We start from the raw sequence: 13,803 nt of genomic DNA on the forward strand, positions 1-13,803 counted from the left end.
ACTAAACGAGGAGCAGTGTTCAATTGTTGAGTGTGATGATTAGAGTAGTTGATTGAGAGTGAAGTGAGTGATGATGAGCAATAGAAAATACCTGACTCCCAAGTTCTCATCTCTCCTCTTATACTCGAAACCAAGCGGTATTTTCACGCTCAAAGTTGCAAGATTTTCTGAGTTTTCCGTTCGCTTCGACCTTCACCGACTCTTGGAATGAATCCGTCGTCTCGATTCCTCAATGCGGCCAAGAACCAGCACATCACCAAGCCAAAATGCAGCAAAGGCGCTCAGCCCCTCGTTCCGAGCATGTTGAGCCATTCGTGTTGCCGTAGGCCCGTAGCTGCGTGCCATTTAGAGTTTCACGATGTCTCTCCTGCGGTTGCTTCTGGACCTTCTAGGCTCTGTCAGCTGCATTGCCCATCATGCCATTTCATGACGCCTTGTTTTCAAAATTTTCACGATACCTCCTCAGCCCAAACGGGAACGGGGTCAGTTGATCGTGAGAATCCTCAGAATTCCTGAGAGTCCCCGCCGGATTGAGACTAGAAGCGGGCGGGGTAACCCATCCCGCGTGGTTAACCGTCGTGCCCGTCTACCAGGTGCGTGCCGTCCAGTGTCTCAGTCGTTTCTCAGCCGCACAATGTTTGGTCTAGGCAATTCACTTTTGCAGCTAGAGGGCGGCAAGGCAGCTTCCCCGCGCGTGGCCCGGTCCGTGGTCCTGCATGTTGATGTTTACGGTAACCCGGAACACGATGAAAACATTCCTGGCGGGGGGGTTTGTGGCGTTTCAAAGGGTCCAGCTGAGATGCTTTTTGCCTTTTTTTTCTTTCTTGTTCTCGACCCTGCAAACATTCATTCGCTCCATGTTGTGCGAGAGAATGCGGGTTGAGGATTGCGTCTTATGAGGCCATTCTGAGTACAGATGGGGTGTATTGCGAGATGAGACTTTCAAATGAGAAATTCCTTCTCAATGGTAAAAGGTTGCAAGCCACCCAACGGATGAAGGCATGGCTGCTGCATATGTCAAGACGGGTAGAGCCGGCTGGCGATCTGACCAGGAAAACTTGCGCATCTAGGCCAAGTTTTGCCGGCACGAAATGGAGGCATGTGGTAGGTGGCACCTGCAAAATAGATTTCTTCGGCAAAGTCGAGCATTCCGTTCGTGAATTGAACTTCCTGCCACGCAAGTGGTGGTGAAAGTTGGATATGAATATTGACAGAATATCACTACATGTAATAATGCGGGCTGGCGATGCTCGAGCTGCATGATGTTTGAGAGCATCGTGCCAAGTCTCAGGAAAGACAGTTGAAAGCACCCATCGTGATAAACTGTCTTGGGCGTGAATTCCTACTGTCATCAACTTGCCACACGAGGCGAGTCCTCCGAAACCTACATGCCACCGAACAATGTTGTCAGTCTGTGCATGCATTTCAAGCTGGAAGCATCTAGACTATACGTGGTTTTATCCTCATAGTTGATACCAAATTATTGTGACTATGAAATCCTTCTCCTGGAGGTACACGTAAGTTTCTGCATAGCTTGTTGAACACCCGCAGTGATTAGTATGATATGACACCCAATACCATAGTAGGCGTTTACGAGAACAAAGGTCCAGATAGGTACTTGAGTCCGGTATCACAAGCAATCGTAACTACTTTTTTCCCTGGCCCCAGCTCTTTCGCGATTTCAATAGCTGCTGCGATATTCATCCCCGAAGATGTTCCAAGTATCAGGCCTTCCTCTCTACACAATCGACGGCACATATTCCGGGCGATGCTTTCATCCACAGTGCGGGCCTCATCGTACAATTCTCTTGTAACATGAGGGGAGATGAAGCCTGGCGCGACGCCGTCAACACCGTGTGATCCGCCCTGGCCCTCAGCCAGTAAAGCCGCCGACGAGGGTTCCAGAAGCACCACGCGGACGTTGGGGTTCTGGGTCTTGATAACGCTTGACACCCCCATTGCCATGCCTCCCGTCCCGAATGCACCGCAGAACACGTCAAACCCGTCGGGGAACTGCCGGACCAGTTCGTTGCCAATCTCGGCATATCCAATAAGTGCATCTCGGTTGCTGAACTGGTCGGTGTAAAGGAACTGATCGCGCGAACCGAATTGTGCCGCACGGTTCTTCATTGATGCCATGAGATCCGCTGTGGTATCGCCCGAAGGGCTGGGCGTGATATCGACCGTAGCCCCAAAGGCAGCCATTGTCTGCAGCTTCTCTTTTGCGTATGCGTCAGATGAGAGGGCTAGGAACCTATACCCCTTCACCGCGCAAACAAATGCCAAAGAGGATCCAGTGCTTCCGCCGGTCGCTTCGACAACTGTAATGTCGGGCGTGAGATCGCCACGGCGTTCGGCTTCCTCAACCATGGACTTAGCCATGCGGTCTTTGTAAGAGCCCGTCGGGCTCAGGAACTCCAGCTTGACAAATACATCGGCGCAATTTTCGGGGACGATGCGCTTGAGTTGGATAACTGGGGTGTTGCCTATAACATCCAGGACGCTGGAGTATGGGAGAGGGGGACGCAGTGACATGCTGGACGAGACGGGTTTGGTTGTAATGTAAGTCGGAACAGTGAGTCGTGCATCGATATGACTTACGAAAATCTGCGGGCAATCGATAATTAAATATTCGTAGCAGAACCTGAAGAAAGTATAATTATGTCTGGAAGTGATGCGGTGGCATTTTCCCATTGATAAGCTCTGATCGCAAATGCCTTCCATCTTTCTCCATGAAGTGGATCCATCACAGGGATGTTCCACCTGGTCGCAGCTTCAGAAAAGCTGTTGGCGTGCTCGGACTTGGGTATTCTGACACGAGCATCATCTTAACCTCTTCGGCCGACAGATTAGGTCTCTAGTTCGTGACTCACATCAGACCCCTTGTGGGCTGGATGCTGAGCAGAAGTTCGGTTATTGCAGTAACTACATTCAGAGCAAGATTCAGAGATATAATCCCATCTTCAAATCCGTCCACCGAACCCTAAGAGGCCGACAATTCTTCAAACGAGTGCTAAAACGAAAGGGGGCTGCCTCGGGGTTCGCTTTTCGAGAATAGTAAGAGAGGATAGAAGCAAATTTCCACCGTATAGCGTATACTCATGGATCACTAATTTTGCAACATCTACTCGAAAACAGTATTAAAACATTCTTTGTATCATTTATGATTAGTCATTCAGTGCATAAATATACAGCCCTGTATTATAACGCAGCAACGCAGCAAGATTCCTCAATCCATTTTGCTACCCATAACATCTAGCTTATTCTACTCCCGGCAGATAAACACTCATCTCAAATCCGTTGGCAAATGGCAAAGTCATATTCTGGAAGCCGTTCTTCGGCTCTCGCAAGAATTCCAGCAAATGCTTGTATCCATCCGCCGCTGAGATCGTGTTATCGGTCAGGACTACCGCGCCAGGTCGTAGTCGAGGAAGAACTGTCTTAAGCGTCGGCAAAGCGAGCACCGACCAAACTATCAACGATTTAGCCACACGCAGTCCTCTTCACATTAAATCAGAGTACTAACTCACTGTCAAGAAGGAGAAGGTCAACCCACGGAAGCCTTTCCTTCAATGTTTCAAGTATATCACCCTCACGTAAGTCAATCTCTTGCTCGACCACCGAACCGCACTGTTTCCAATAGCCGCGCGCAATCGCAGCTTTTTGACTCTCTTTCTCCGTCGCGATTACGGTTCCAGATTTGCCCGTGGTAGCCTTGGTCCGAGCAACGGCAAGCGCAAGATAGATGGTGCTGACGCCGAAGCTCGTGCCGGCTTCCACGACGTTGGTGGCGCCCATAGCGTTGATGAGTTGGTACGTAAACCGGCACTTGTCTTCATCCAGTGCGACGAACTTATCCAGCATGAGCTTATCAAACTCGTTCTCGGCCTCTCCCTGGCCATGCTGGTCTTCTAAGTCGCCGATAGCCTTAGAAGAAAATACTCTGCCGGTCTTGGAGAGGACAGCCTCCTGGTCTAGTGACTTCTGGTGAAGCTCAGACAGGAGTTGTAAGATATGCTGAGGTGCATTCATAGTTGCGGGGGCTGGCATGTCGTAAGTCTTGATCCGCTGAGGAGAAACTGAATGTACGAGTGAGGAAGATGCGTAAGTCTAGGGTAGTCTTGAGGAGAATGTTCCTGTTCTCTGAGATGCTTATATAGCCATCGTTTGCAGGGGCGATGCCCTATGCAAATCCGAAGCCGCACCGAGATGTTTGCCCGATTGTGTCTCCCTTGGCTTCTATGCGGAGGGCAAGTATTTGCGAGCCTGTTCCCTGTCAATGAACTAATGGGGTTCAAGAAGTACGGGATAAGCGGGGTAACAGGTTCCCAGAAAGCTAGCGCAATATGCATACGGATTACTTATACGAGTGAGCAGAAGAGAGTATCTGTCTATTACACGTAAAAGTGGGTACGATCACCACAAACTTGTAAGGCCAATGCCATGACTGATCGCAATGAGTCTTGCAGAGCTAGGGCGAGGTGGGAATGGGAAGCAGGTCTAGTTCAGTATCAAATACCCATGACTCATACTGCATGTGTCCTGTCACGGGGCCAACGGCACAGTTTCCGAGCTCCGACCCAGCGTCAAACTCAATCCTCCGCCTTTCGACGTTGTATTTCTGCAGGTTCTCTTACCCGAGCGATGCATTATGAGGTTAAGGAAGTCCGATGTGGTTTATAGAAGATTAGAAGAACACACATGACATTATCTTTGACCACTCTGTTTCTACTATGGTGCTTTAGCTGCTGATTTTCGCAAAGGGTAGAGCTTGAACAGAAAGGTCAAGAATAGAGAGGTCAAGTTTAGTGAGTAATGACGTCGTTGAAAGAAACGGAGTTTCCTTCTTTTAAGCCGTAGGAATGGACTGATCCATTCTCTCACGCAAACCAAGGTACTGGCAAGTCGGACTCAATACACAGCCACCATGGTATCGTTCCCGTTGTATCCACCGGTTCCCGCAGATCCTGCTGGATCCATACGTTCTCAATTACGGACCGCATAACACGTACGTTCCCGACATTCCTGATCTTGTCCATGCGGTCCAGGATGTCAAGTATGTAAATGCGCTGCTCTTCCAAACGCGTCTCGCATGCGAAAATGAACACTGGCCAGGGGCTTGTCGCTACACGCACTTCTTTCATCGCTGCGTATGCCTGCTCCAAGTAGCCAAATCTCTTCTTTTCGTCGCCTGCTGCGGGAACGACACGCTGGAGGTACAGGAGACTTGCCAAGCGATACAATTCCGCAGTAGCTGATGCGTCTCGAATCTGGGCGCTCGTCGAGTGTGCAACTTCGTCAGGGCTTAGAGAGTGTGCTAGGTTCTCCAGCTTCTCTTGTACGACGATCCGGAACTGTTCTGTCTTTCTCTCGATGTCGCTCCTTTCCGACTTCAGGATCATTGTGCGCATTTGGTTGATAAACGATATGTTGTCAAAGACCTCGATAGAGCAGCCAAATAGACCGATAACCTTATTAGTGTTAGCAAAATGTAGATTTGTGCAAGCCTCTCACTTCCCTCGCCAGGCATAGTCTGCAGCTTGCCGGGATATTCAAGTTGGTCAAAGTCATTGAGAGTGCTCCTGTGAGGTTGTGCGAATTCGCTGAGAGTATCGTAATAAACTATCCACCCCATCAGAAACTGGAACACGGGTTGACGTCGTTGATGTGACGTTAAGTTCATCAACATATGCTTGGCGCCGTTTAGATGTAATTGGAACTGAGCTTCATTCTCATCAAACACCCGGTTATTGTTAATAGGGAACGTCTAGCTCAATGCTCAGGTATCGCGAGCTTACAGTGTACATGCACAGCATCATTGTAGTAGCCACATGAGTTTGGGCATTGGGAGAAGAGTTGTCAAGAGCCTTGTATAGGCCGCGAATCGCCTTCATCTTGTGACTTGACGCGGCGTCGGCTCCATGGCGATGATGAGCTGCGATCGCTAGAATCGCACTGCACAAGGCTTGCGTGGGCTCATCCCGGGAAGATAATACCATTGGAAGGATATGACACCGAAAGCCATTTGCCGCCCGAGTCGTCGAGCACATTGGCGCTATGATCTGCTCGTCTGCGAACCGTCAGCCAGAAATCTTCGTAAAGTAACCAGCCAGATTCGCACAGTAAACCAGGAGCATGCCGTCTTCATCTAGCAGGGGTGAGTAAAGGGTGACAGAGGCGCCTGGTCCAACAGATGCGTGAAGCATCACCTGATGCCACGTGACGCGTCGCTTGGTCGCCAAGCGGAAGTCTCTGTGAGTGGTATTGAGGAGCCTGGTCCCAAAAGTCCGGGGGTCCTTTTGAGTACTCGCTTTTTCTACCACAGGGCACACGATTTGATCTTTCTCCCTGCTGCGAAGCTGGTCAGGCCAGTTCAGGCGAATCCCGTAGCCAGCACACGCTCTCCTAGTTCGGACGCAATTATCGCAGTGCGGAATGCTTTTGTCACAGCCAATCTTTCTCTCTAGCTCAGTGCGGGAGTCAGTAGTCAGGAAGCTCAGCCTCGATGACGTCGTGGTCAGTTGCTTACGCTTACAAGTCCAGCAACCCTTATCTGCTTGCATCTTGGGTCGGTAGGCTGTTCCGAGTCTCTGTAGCCGAATGTATTATAGATAACCGTGATCATATCATTATATTGATCGATTGTCTCAAGGTATATTCTAACTCTTCCCAATGTATGCGGGAAAATCCCTTACTTAGTGTGTCGTGATTCCTGCTCTCTCATTGGCCGGCTCCACTATCATCATTACTGTGGGTCCAACATGTCTAGGTACTCTTCTACACACCTCTTTAGATCTTGGCTTGCATTTCTATTCCATCTGTCATGGCATGACGTTAGAGGAAATATCTCTAGCCTTTCTCTAACTCGAGAGTAATTACAGAGATTTCATTCATATAATTTCGTGTAAAGGTTTGTACGATTATATAATTAGTTACTAGCCCTCATAGAAATACGTACCTTTGTACTGACGTCTTGCCGACAAATAGGATAGCTGCCGTGATCTATCGATTTTGATTGAAGCGCTGTCTTTATTTTATTTTTGAGATAGAGTTGCGGAAGTGGAATAAATTAGCATTCTCAGACCTGGGAAACCAACATATCACCCTCGCATCGAAGCTCCTCTGATTCATCGCCTGTCCACACCTCGTAATTGAACCATGGTTCGGATCCTTGATACAAGCAAACTCGGCTATCCCGTCACACGAAAATCTGCCTGGCCCATTGTCGTTCCCAGAATACTTGCAATTCTTACGGCCATGAGCTTAATTCGAAGTTTTGATGCTAATTGGCCAAGGCCTCTCTGTCAAAGAACGGCTTGACGTCGCTTCTCCAGGACGGGTGGCATCGCATACTTTGAACGCCGAGTCTTCTCCATCTCTCTACAATATCACCCACCGCCCACCTCGGCCACCTCTTTCTGCCGGGCGATAGGCGATCTCGTACATGATAGCGACTCCCTCAGTAGGCTTTGGCGGTGGGGGCGGTGGAGGTGGAGGAGTTGGTGCTTTTTGAAGTTGAAGTGCTTAATTGTGGTTTACGTGAAGCCTTTGATGAAGCTGGCGCAATCGTACTCTTCGGCGAGGATGTCGATTTGAGTCGAGAAGATTGACTTGTGCTTGTTGGGGTCGGCCTCACATCTCCTGTGAAGGAGACTGTACTTGCAGCGCCTCGTGGTCGAGATGTGGTACCCGTCTGACCCCGAGCAACGGTACTTCATTTGTGTGGAGAACCTGTCGGGATGGACTGCGTTGAGTTCTGATGTGAGACTTTACTTGTGCTGAGTGAGGATGATTGCTGGTGACCCCAGTGGCTTACTTCCATCTCTTACAAGGAGTGTCTAATTCATGAATAATACTATGATGAATGATATTTTTGCAAGCCTTCAGGCGCTGTGTACAACCTTGAGAAAGTCATTCCGAAAAGGGTTTTCGTAGGACAGCGTCACTACATCAGACAGGCCAGGGCCACAAGCAGACCACGATAAAGAATATGGAACAGGTGTGACTACTTTTTCTTCCCTGAATCTTGTGGCTCGGTTCAACAAATTTTTAGCATTGTCTCTGCTGGTCTATGGTAAATGCAAAAATTGTGGTCCAGACTTTGTGCAGCGCAAGAAGGGTTCTTCAGAAGCGATGGCACGAGCTTATTAGAAAAAAAAAATAGAACAAGCCAAATCTTGACAGGGTGATATCGTAGAGATGAGAGACTTGGGATAGGATAGTTTCAGGATGCTTGAATCTTCAACCATAGGCCGTTGAAATAAATCAATACATTTTAAGCAACGATCAGACCTACCAAGAATAAAGTCATCTACAGCACATCATGTTCTTCGGTGGACTGATAGCAAAATTTAGTATCAGTTAGCAAATATGGTCGGAGAAGAAGAACCAAGAAACATTCTTATTGCCATTTGATTCTACTGGAGGCAAACTCGAAATCCGCATGACACAGTCGAAACTGGCAATAATGGCAAAATGTCAGACACTGCGGTCTTGAACTTAGATATCTCGGCTTGATCTTACCCCCACTTTCTTGAGATCAGATCAGGGCTGATGCCATGGTATATGCTTCCGAACAACGTACGGAGCTTCATGAATGTATTCTGTAATGTCCCCTATTGGTCAATCTATGCAAGGTTCGCCGCGGCAGGACTTAAGGAGCCAGGCTCTCAACAAATCTGTTGGATTTTGAGAAACATTCGACCGAATTTCTCACAAGGCGTGCTGCAGAGTGCTCACTCATCATGGGTATAAGACACAGAAATATAGATATGATAGCTTAGTTAAATTACCCGGCCTTGGAGAAAATCCTCTTAGCAAGTCTGCTGGGTAAGATAAGTGTAGTGACTCTGGAAGCTCAGGGTGCCTCTTGCCCGGGTGTCGCCGTTGGCAACAGTGCCACACTTGCTCACAATAATACCCATATCGACAGCGATATCACTGCAGTATACGCTCGTTTCGATAAACCGCTGTTGGCGTTAGCTTTTGGCTTTGATGTTATGGAACCTAGTGACGAGTGACGACTTACGTTGTTGCAGAGGTAAATGGAGCAGCTGTTGGAGCAGGCTACGCGAGCACAAGTGCTGGCAGGTACACTGCAGTAGTTGGTGCCCAGAGTGATCAGGCGGTTGATGGCGTTGGCGCACTGGGAGTAGTACGCCTCGACGTACGTTCCTTGGTTGCAGTTCCAGTTGTTCTTTGCTTTGAGTAAGCTCTTTGGTCTTCTCTGTTCCAACCCAGGTGCAGTAGACTCAAAAGGTCTACCAGAAAACTTACGGTGGTCTGTCTAGCCTCCAAGCCTCCCTCGGGCTCCTGGAATTCTTCCGCATTGAAGGTAGGGTTGATGGCGAGGATTTGTTCATAGATGGAGGAAGCATCTCCGTGGAGGGTGACGTTCGGGCCGCCGACGACGACAGGGCCAGTGAAGGTCATCTCGGAAATGGGCAATAGCTGATCCTTCACCTCATCGACAGTTCTGAACTCCAAGCCATTGTCTGATGGAGCGGCAATAACCTAGAAGATGTAGTTAGTGAAAAGGCTCAGATGCACTTCTTCCTTGCCTAAGTTGGATCTAGACTTACGGCGGATGCCAAAAAGGCAATACCAGCGACAGTGAATCTCATGTTGAAGGATGTGGAACCCAAGTTATTAAGAGTGGTCAGACTGCTTGGAAGCTGATGATGGAAAGCGGAATGACCACATGATGATGAGATAGTGGTCCGTCTTAAATAGTTTCACGCAAGTCTTGAGTTATTCACTTATCGAACGTATTGAGTGGAATCTGAACCTATATCGTATCTTTTGATGTTGCATTTATCACGAAATATGAACCCTTGGCAAAGCGGCGGCTCTGTTGCCCTGGCGTTTCCGCGATCCTACGTTTGTCTCCTTGGGGAAGCTCAATTACTCGAAGGATCGCGGGCCGCACTAGTTCGTCAGCGCCACACTCAAATGGAGAACTGATGCCCTGCCAAGCGAGCCTTCTATTGGTGACATCGGAAACCCTTATGGAGCCGAATCGCATTTCTTCAATGTTAGAATTCATTCACAGTATCCGTACGCCCCCAGTACGACTTTGACGACGAGCTACTTTGCGGGTGAATACTTGGGGTTACATGTAAGCTGATCCTCCGGGGGCGCGGACCGTCTCGAGGGTGGAGTAGAGCTTATGTTGTGTAATTGCGATTAGGTTCTAGCCAGGAGCATGTGTAAGTATTCAATCGAATCGAAGCGAGTGGATAGTCGCCTAGTAGTATAATGAAGGATAGTCGGGTCCAATCGGCTTCAAGAGACGCAGAAGTTGCAGACACCCTCGCGAAGGATCGATGCAACGTCGAAAATCGGACCATCTCGTATTCCCCTCAACCGTTGACAACTTTAGTTTGCCACAAAGTTGAACTCAGAAAATCTCGCAGTCAAGCTAGAGGCGAGACCAAATGTCACTGCTCTCTTGTGACGGATGACAATTTCGGACACGCGGTATGGCGTTCTCGTATCAGTGCCAAAGACGACCTTGATCGTGATCATGAGACTCTAAGACGATGACTGGGAATGAGGAACACAGATGGCGGATGCGATGACTCGATTGGTATTGCCTTTCGTCTCATTAAGATTTCGTGTATTATGAAGCGAACGGTGCGCGCTACAACAAGCAGGTCTAAACCATTATTCTTCCGTCTTCCCAGACGACACCGCGCCCCGCAGTGGTCTGTCACTGGCGAAAGACGGATCATTCGTCTGTGTCGTAAATTGCAGCTTCGACGCCAGCAAGTCGACGCTGTTACCCGGCACGTAGTCAGCAACTCTGTATCTTGACTTTCGGACAACCACGTGAAAACTTACTACATAATAACGGGAAAGAAGCAACCGAGCGCATAAGCAGCCCGATCCACGTATCTCGTCGCGGGACTACTTTGCCACACGTTCAACGAATGCGTAATCACCCGTATCGCCGCCGCCACGGCCAGCGAAGCGACGCGGATCTCTGTGCTGCGCATCAGGTACCGGATGAAGCTCGTTCGGAGACCGGCCTCCTTTGACGACTTTCTGACTTCGGCAAAGATGCGGAGGAGAAAGTAGGCGCTAACGCACTCGCTGACGGCGAAGAGGCCAAAGTAGGCAATGTGAATCCTGATGATGATGCCCTGGAGGCTGTCGTCTTCCCTCAGGATACGGAGGAGACGGTAGTAGATGATCACTACCTTGACGGCGGTGACGAGAACGAGGGTCGACCAGAATACGGTGTGGAAGACTCTTCGTTTGGTACCCCGCAGAAGTCTGTTGAGGATGATGAAGCTGTAGAAGGGCAACCCTGCTTCTTGTATCTATCGAGGTTTCATTAGTAACTTGAGGTATCAGAACTCCGGAACATGCACAAGACGACTCGGGTGAGCGGGTTGACTCACAAGCCAGCAGATATCGCCAATGGCTGCCGCCGCTGCCCTCTTCGCAAGAGGATACGGCTTGTCATAGTACGCGTGGAAGTAAAGTCCATTCGCGATGGCGCCAGCTGCGGACGAGACGATGGGCACAACTGTGAGCTTGGAAAATGACGTGATTCCAATGATGAGCAGCCCCAAGAACACGTTGAAGACGCCGATTGTGCTTAGCACCGACCAGGCGTGTTCAAAGTACGGAAGGCTGGGCGTTGCACCAAAGGTGGCGTTGATCGTATTGGGCATACCAACGGAGTTCGGTAATGGCACTGGCGACGAGCTCGACATGTTTGCTGCCATCATTGGTAGTGCCTTGCACTATATCCCACCCGGGAGACTGGGTTGGCGTAGAAGCGTGTGCTGTGCGCGTATTCGGGTTTGTCGTCGTCGCGTTCATGTAGTAGTCATCGGAAGCCAAGGGCCTGGGGGTCGTGGCATCTGGCATCTCGCACGGGCGAGAGATTAGGTGGTATCGAACATCGCCAGGTTGAAAGGTAAGAAAGAAGGGTATACCAAGTCAAATATTAAATGGGGCACTCCCGCTCTTCCAGGTTTGCTTTGGCTTTGGGTCTGTCAAAACCCAGGACTGAAAAGCACGCGAATGTTTGGAAGCTTCAGCCCCCTCCCCAGTCTATGGCGAAGTATCATGACTTAAGGTCTCCATGGGAAGCGAACTTATCAGCGAACGGTGCAGGATCACCCAAGTCAAACATTCTTCTCGGAAACTTCCCCTCTCGGGACAGAGGCACAAAGAGGAAGAAGATGGAGGAAGAGATGAACTCAAAAACAGCTTGACGGGCGCGGTTGATGCCACGTGCCTCTCGCAACACAACAGCCACCTACAGGTCGGTACGAGTCATGAAAGACTAAGCAAGTGCAATTGATGGTTTTCGGGAGTGTTGGTGATTGGCCCGATGAATCTCATGATTTCATGTCTTCATCGGCAATCGAAGTTTATGTCTGCCAATGCTTCGTCTCCCAATCAACGTAGTTCTCTACGCATAGCGGCTAGATCTTTAGTGTCGATTACATAAACATTGAAGTTGTTGATGTGAGCAGAGTATCGATAAAAGCCAACTGCTCATGTGGTTTGCCATGTCTTATCTGCCCAGCACTATCTTGACTTTGCTTCACTTGGCCTAGAACACGGCTTGGCCCGAAGTTGTGCGCGAGTAGATGAAACCAAAGCATCCTCACCATTTGATTTCGGTTTGGGACACTAGGTCTCCCCATAGAAGATAACAATGAAGACAATATCGCATGAGTCTACTGACAGAGAGAGCGGGCTATCAACGGACTCCCGGCTACGCGCAGCTGGACCCAAGGCTTCGCAGTTGTCTCAGCTACTCTCAGCGCAAACTTCCAATCAAGAATACTTACAAAGACAGTGTTTACTCTTGAAGTAATGCGATCATATTGCAAAACCCTGGCAGGCTGCCAAATGTCTCGGCAACTTGAGATGCCAGAAAACATCCTGACTTGCACGGCCGCTGGTGGAGGTGCGAACCCGAGTATCGGATCGGCTTGCCGACGGACCAAAGCGTCGGATTAGGTTTACACGGCAAGGTCTCCCGAAGCCCTCTTTGAGCCATCAGCAGCTTTCTTCGGCAGGTTTTAGAGGTTCAGTGCGCAATTTCTAGGATAAGACGATGTAAGGTTCTCGCCTCATTCCTCTCCCTTATCTTCGATATCGCTCCTGGATCAAGCGCAAGAACAGCCAGCGGCGATGGACCGAACGGAAGAATCTCATGACCGGCCCGACTGCCTCACTCAATTCGCAGCGGAAAGATGCCCGCAACCTCCCGAGCTGAGCAGTTTCTGGTTTCGTTGCTCATGCTGGCGAAGTGTATTCAATATGAGATAAAAAAAATCTTCGTCAAGATTCAGGACTTTGTGTAGTCATTCTACATCACACAATTATCTTCTGTTTGAATCCCTCCTTCTTCCATTTTTCTTTTTAGGATCCCCAACGCCATCGCAATGCATTAGATTGACCAAAGATGGTATAGTCGTCGTCCACATGGGCGTGCCCTGTCTCTCCAGACGGAGGAGCCCAGATAATGAATTCCTTTCCATCTTTTCAATGTCTTCTTCTTCCTCCTCTGCTCTTCTCCTCCCCCTAGCTGTCGGCAGTTCAAATGGCGACGTGAAGCCCAACATCGTGGTCCGATCGTTGTCGCCCCGTTATCTCCATGTCCTCGCCTGACCAAGCTCCTCAAAACCTGTACAGTAAAAGGTAGACTGTCCACCAGTAAGTCTCTCGCGACTTGGGACGCCATGTTTTCCAGGGAGTGCCGCGTTGGAACTCATAAGACAAAGGGGTATAAACCCACCCAACCACCCATCAAAGAATCAAAAAGAAACCACA

The 13,803-nt window shown here is 49.4% G+C and overlaps 6 protein-coding genes across 6 annotated transcripts; all 6 read right to left on the reverse strand.

The window, feature by feature from the left end:
* Nucleotides 1-704: 704 nt before the first annotated feature.
* On the reverse strand, nt 705-1,507 carry BDZ83DRAFT_305107 (uncharacterized protein). Its single transcript, XM_060502273.1, has one exon. It carries the CDS (start codon nt 1,422-1,424, stop codon nt 894-896), a length of 531 nt encoding a protein of 176 aa, XP_060365380.1. The 5' UTR covers nt 1,425-1,507; the 3' UTR covers nt 705-893.
* Nucleotides 1,508-1,590: 83 nt separating this feature from the next.
* BDZ83DRAFT_576788 (cysteine synthase) lies at nt 1,591-2,535 on the reverse strand (the record flags this gene model as incomplete). Its single annotated transcript, XM_060504952.1, has 1 exon — nt 1,591-2,535. One exon carries the CDS (start codon nt 2,533-2,535, stop codon nt 1,591-1,593), a length of 945 nt encoding a protein of 314 aa, XP_060365381.1.
* Nucleotides 2,536-3,127: 592 nt separating this feature from the next.
* BDZ83DRAFT_670394 (O-methyltransferase) lies at nt 3,128-4,476 on the reverse strand. The gene is made up of 2 exons (XM_060511119.1): nt 3,531-4,476; nt 3,128-3,472 (listed from the first exon to the last, which is right to left on the reverse strand). Exons 1-2 carry the CDS (start codon nt 4,048-4,050, stop codon nt 3,261-3,263), a joined length of 732 nt encoding a protein of 243 aa, XP_060365382.1. The 5' UTR covers nt 4,051-4,476; the 3' UTR covers nt 3,128-3,260.
* A 161-nt stretch (nt 4,477-4,637) lies between these two features.
* On the reverse strand, nt 4,638-6,665 carry BDZ83DRAFT_792075 (fungal-specific transcription factor domain-containing protein). Its single transcript, XM_060515748.1, has 5 exons — nt 6,530-6,665; nt 6,122-6,463; nt 5,799-6,070; nt 5,519-5,743; nt 4,638-5,471 (listed from the first exon to the last, which is right to left on the reverse strand). The coding sequence occupies exons 1-5, from the start codon at nt 6,561-6,563 to the stop codon at nt 4,881-4,883; spliced, it is 1,464 nt and encodes a 487-aa protein (XP_060365383.1). The 5' UTR covers nt 6,564-6,665; the 3' UTR covers nt 4,638-4,880.
* A 1,842-nt stretch (nt 6,666-8,507) lies between these two features.
* Nucleotides 8,508-9,732, reverse strand: BDZ83DRAFT_730428 (uncharacterized protein). The gene is made up of 4 exons (XM_060512843.1): nt 9,582-9,732; nt 9,277-9,513; nt 9,029-9,196; nt 8,508-8,969 (listed from the first exon to the last, which is right to left on the reverse strand). Exons 1-4 carry the CDS (start codon nt 9,621-9,623, stop codon nt 8,814-8,816), a joined length of 603 nt encoding a protein of 200 aa, XP_060365384.1. The 5' UTR covers nt 9,624-9,732; the 3' UTR covers nt 8,508-8,813.
* Nucleotides 9,733-10,665: 933 nt separating this feature from the next.
* On the reverse strand, nt 10,666-11,651 carry BDZ83DRAFT_544599 (uncharacterized protein; the record flags this gene model as incomplete). The annotated part of the gene is made up of 3 exons (XM_060503440.1): nt 10,666-10,777; nt 10,843-11,324; nt 11,406-11,651. Coding segments are annotated over 3 exons (840 nt in total), but the record flags the coding sequence as incomplete, so codon positions are not given.
* Between the last annotated feature and the right edge of the window lie 2,152 nt (nt 11,652-13,803).

This window comes from Colletotrichum acutatum (assembly GCF_030867785.1).
Source record: "Colletotrichum acutatum strain CBS 112980 chromosome Unknown BDZ83scaffold_42, whole genome shotgun sequence".
Lineage (NCBI taxonomy): Eukaryota > Fungi > Ascomycota > Sordariomycetes > Glomerellales > Glomerellaceae > Colletotrichum > Colletotrichum acutatum.

What these genes read in the sequence shown, in the direction of transcription:
- BDZ83DRAFT_305107 (XM_060502273.1), bottom strand. Translation starts at nt 1,424, where the DNA reads ATGCATGCACAGACTGACAACATTGTTCGGTGGCATGTAGGTTTCGGA.
- BDZ83DRAFT_670394 (XM_060511119.1), bottom strand. Translation starts at nt 4,050, where the DNA reads ATGCCAGCCCCCGCAACTATGAATGCACCTCAGCATATCTTACAACTC. An exon ending in TGACCTTCTCCTTCTTGACA is followed by an intron (nt 3,473 to 3,530) that starts GTGAGTTAGTAC and finishes AATCGTTGATAG; the next exon opens with TTTGGTCGGTGCTCGCTTTG.
- BDZ83DRAFT_792075 (XM_060515748.1), bottom strand. Translation starts at nt 6,563, where the DNA reads ATGCAAGCAGATAAGGGTTGCTGGACTTGTAAGC. An exon ending in GGGTTGCTGGACTTGTAAGC is followed by an intron (nt 6,464 to 6,529) that starts GTAAGCAACTGA and finishes GCACTGAGCTAG; the next exon opens with AGAGAAAGATTGGCTGTGAC. An exon ending in CGGCATGCTCCTGGTTTACT is followed by an intron (nt 6,071 to 6,121) that starts GTGCGAATCTGG and finishes GACGGTTCGCAG; the next exon opens with ACGAGCAGATCATAGCGCCA.
- BDZ83DRAFT_730428 (XM_060512843.1), bottom strand. Translation starts at nt 9,623, where the DNA reads ATGAGATTCACTGTCGCTGGTATTGCCTTTTTGGCATCCGCC. An exon ending in TGGAGGCTAGACAGACCACC is followed by an intron (nt 9,197 to 9,276) that starts GTAAGTTTTCTG and finishes CTCAAAGCAAAG; the next exon opens with AACAACTGGAACTGCAACCA. An exon ending in CCATTTACCTCTGCAACAAC is followed by an intron (nt 8,970 to 9,028) that starts GTAAGTCGTCAC and finishes TAACGCCAACAG; the next exon opens with CGGTTTATCGAAACGAGCGT.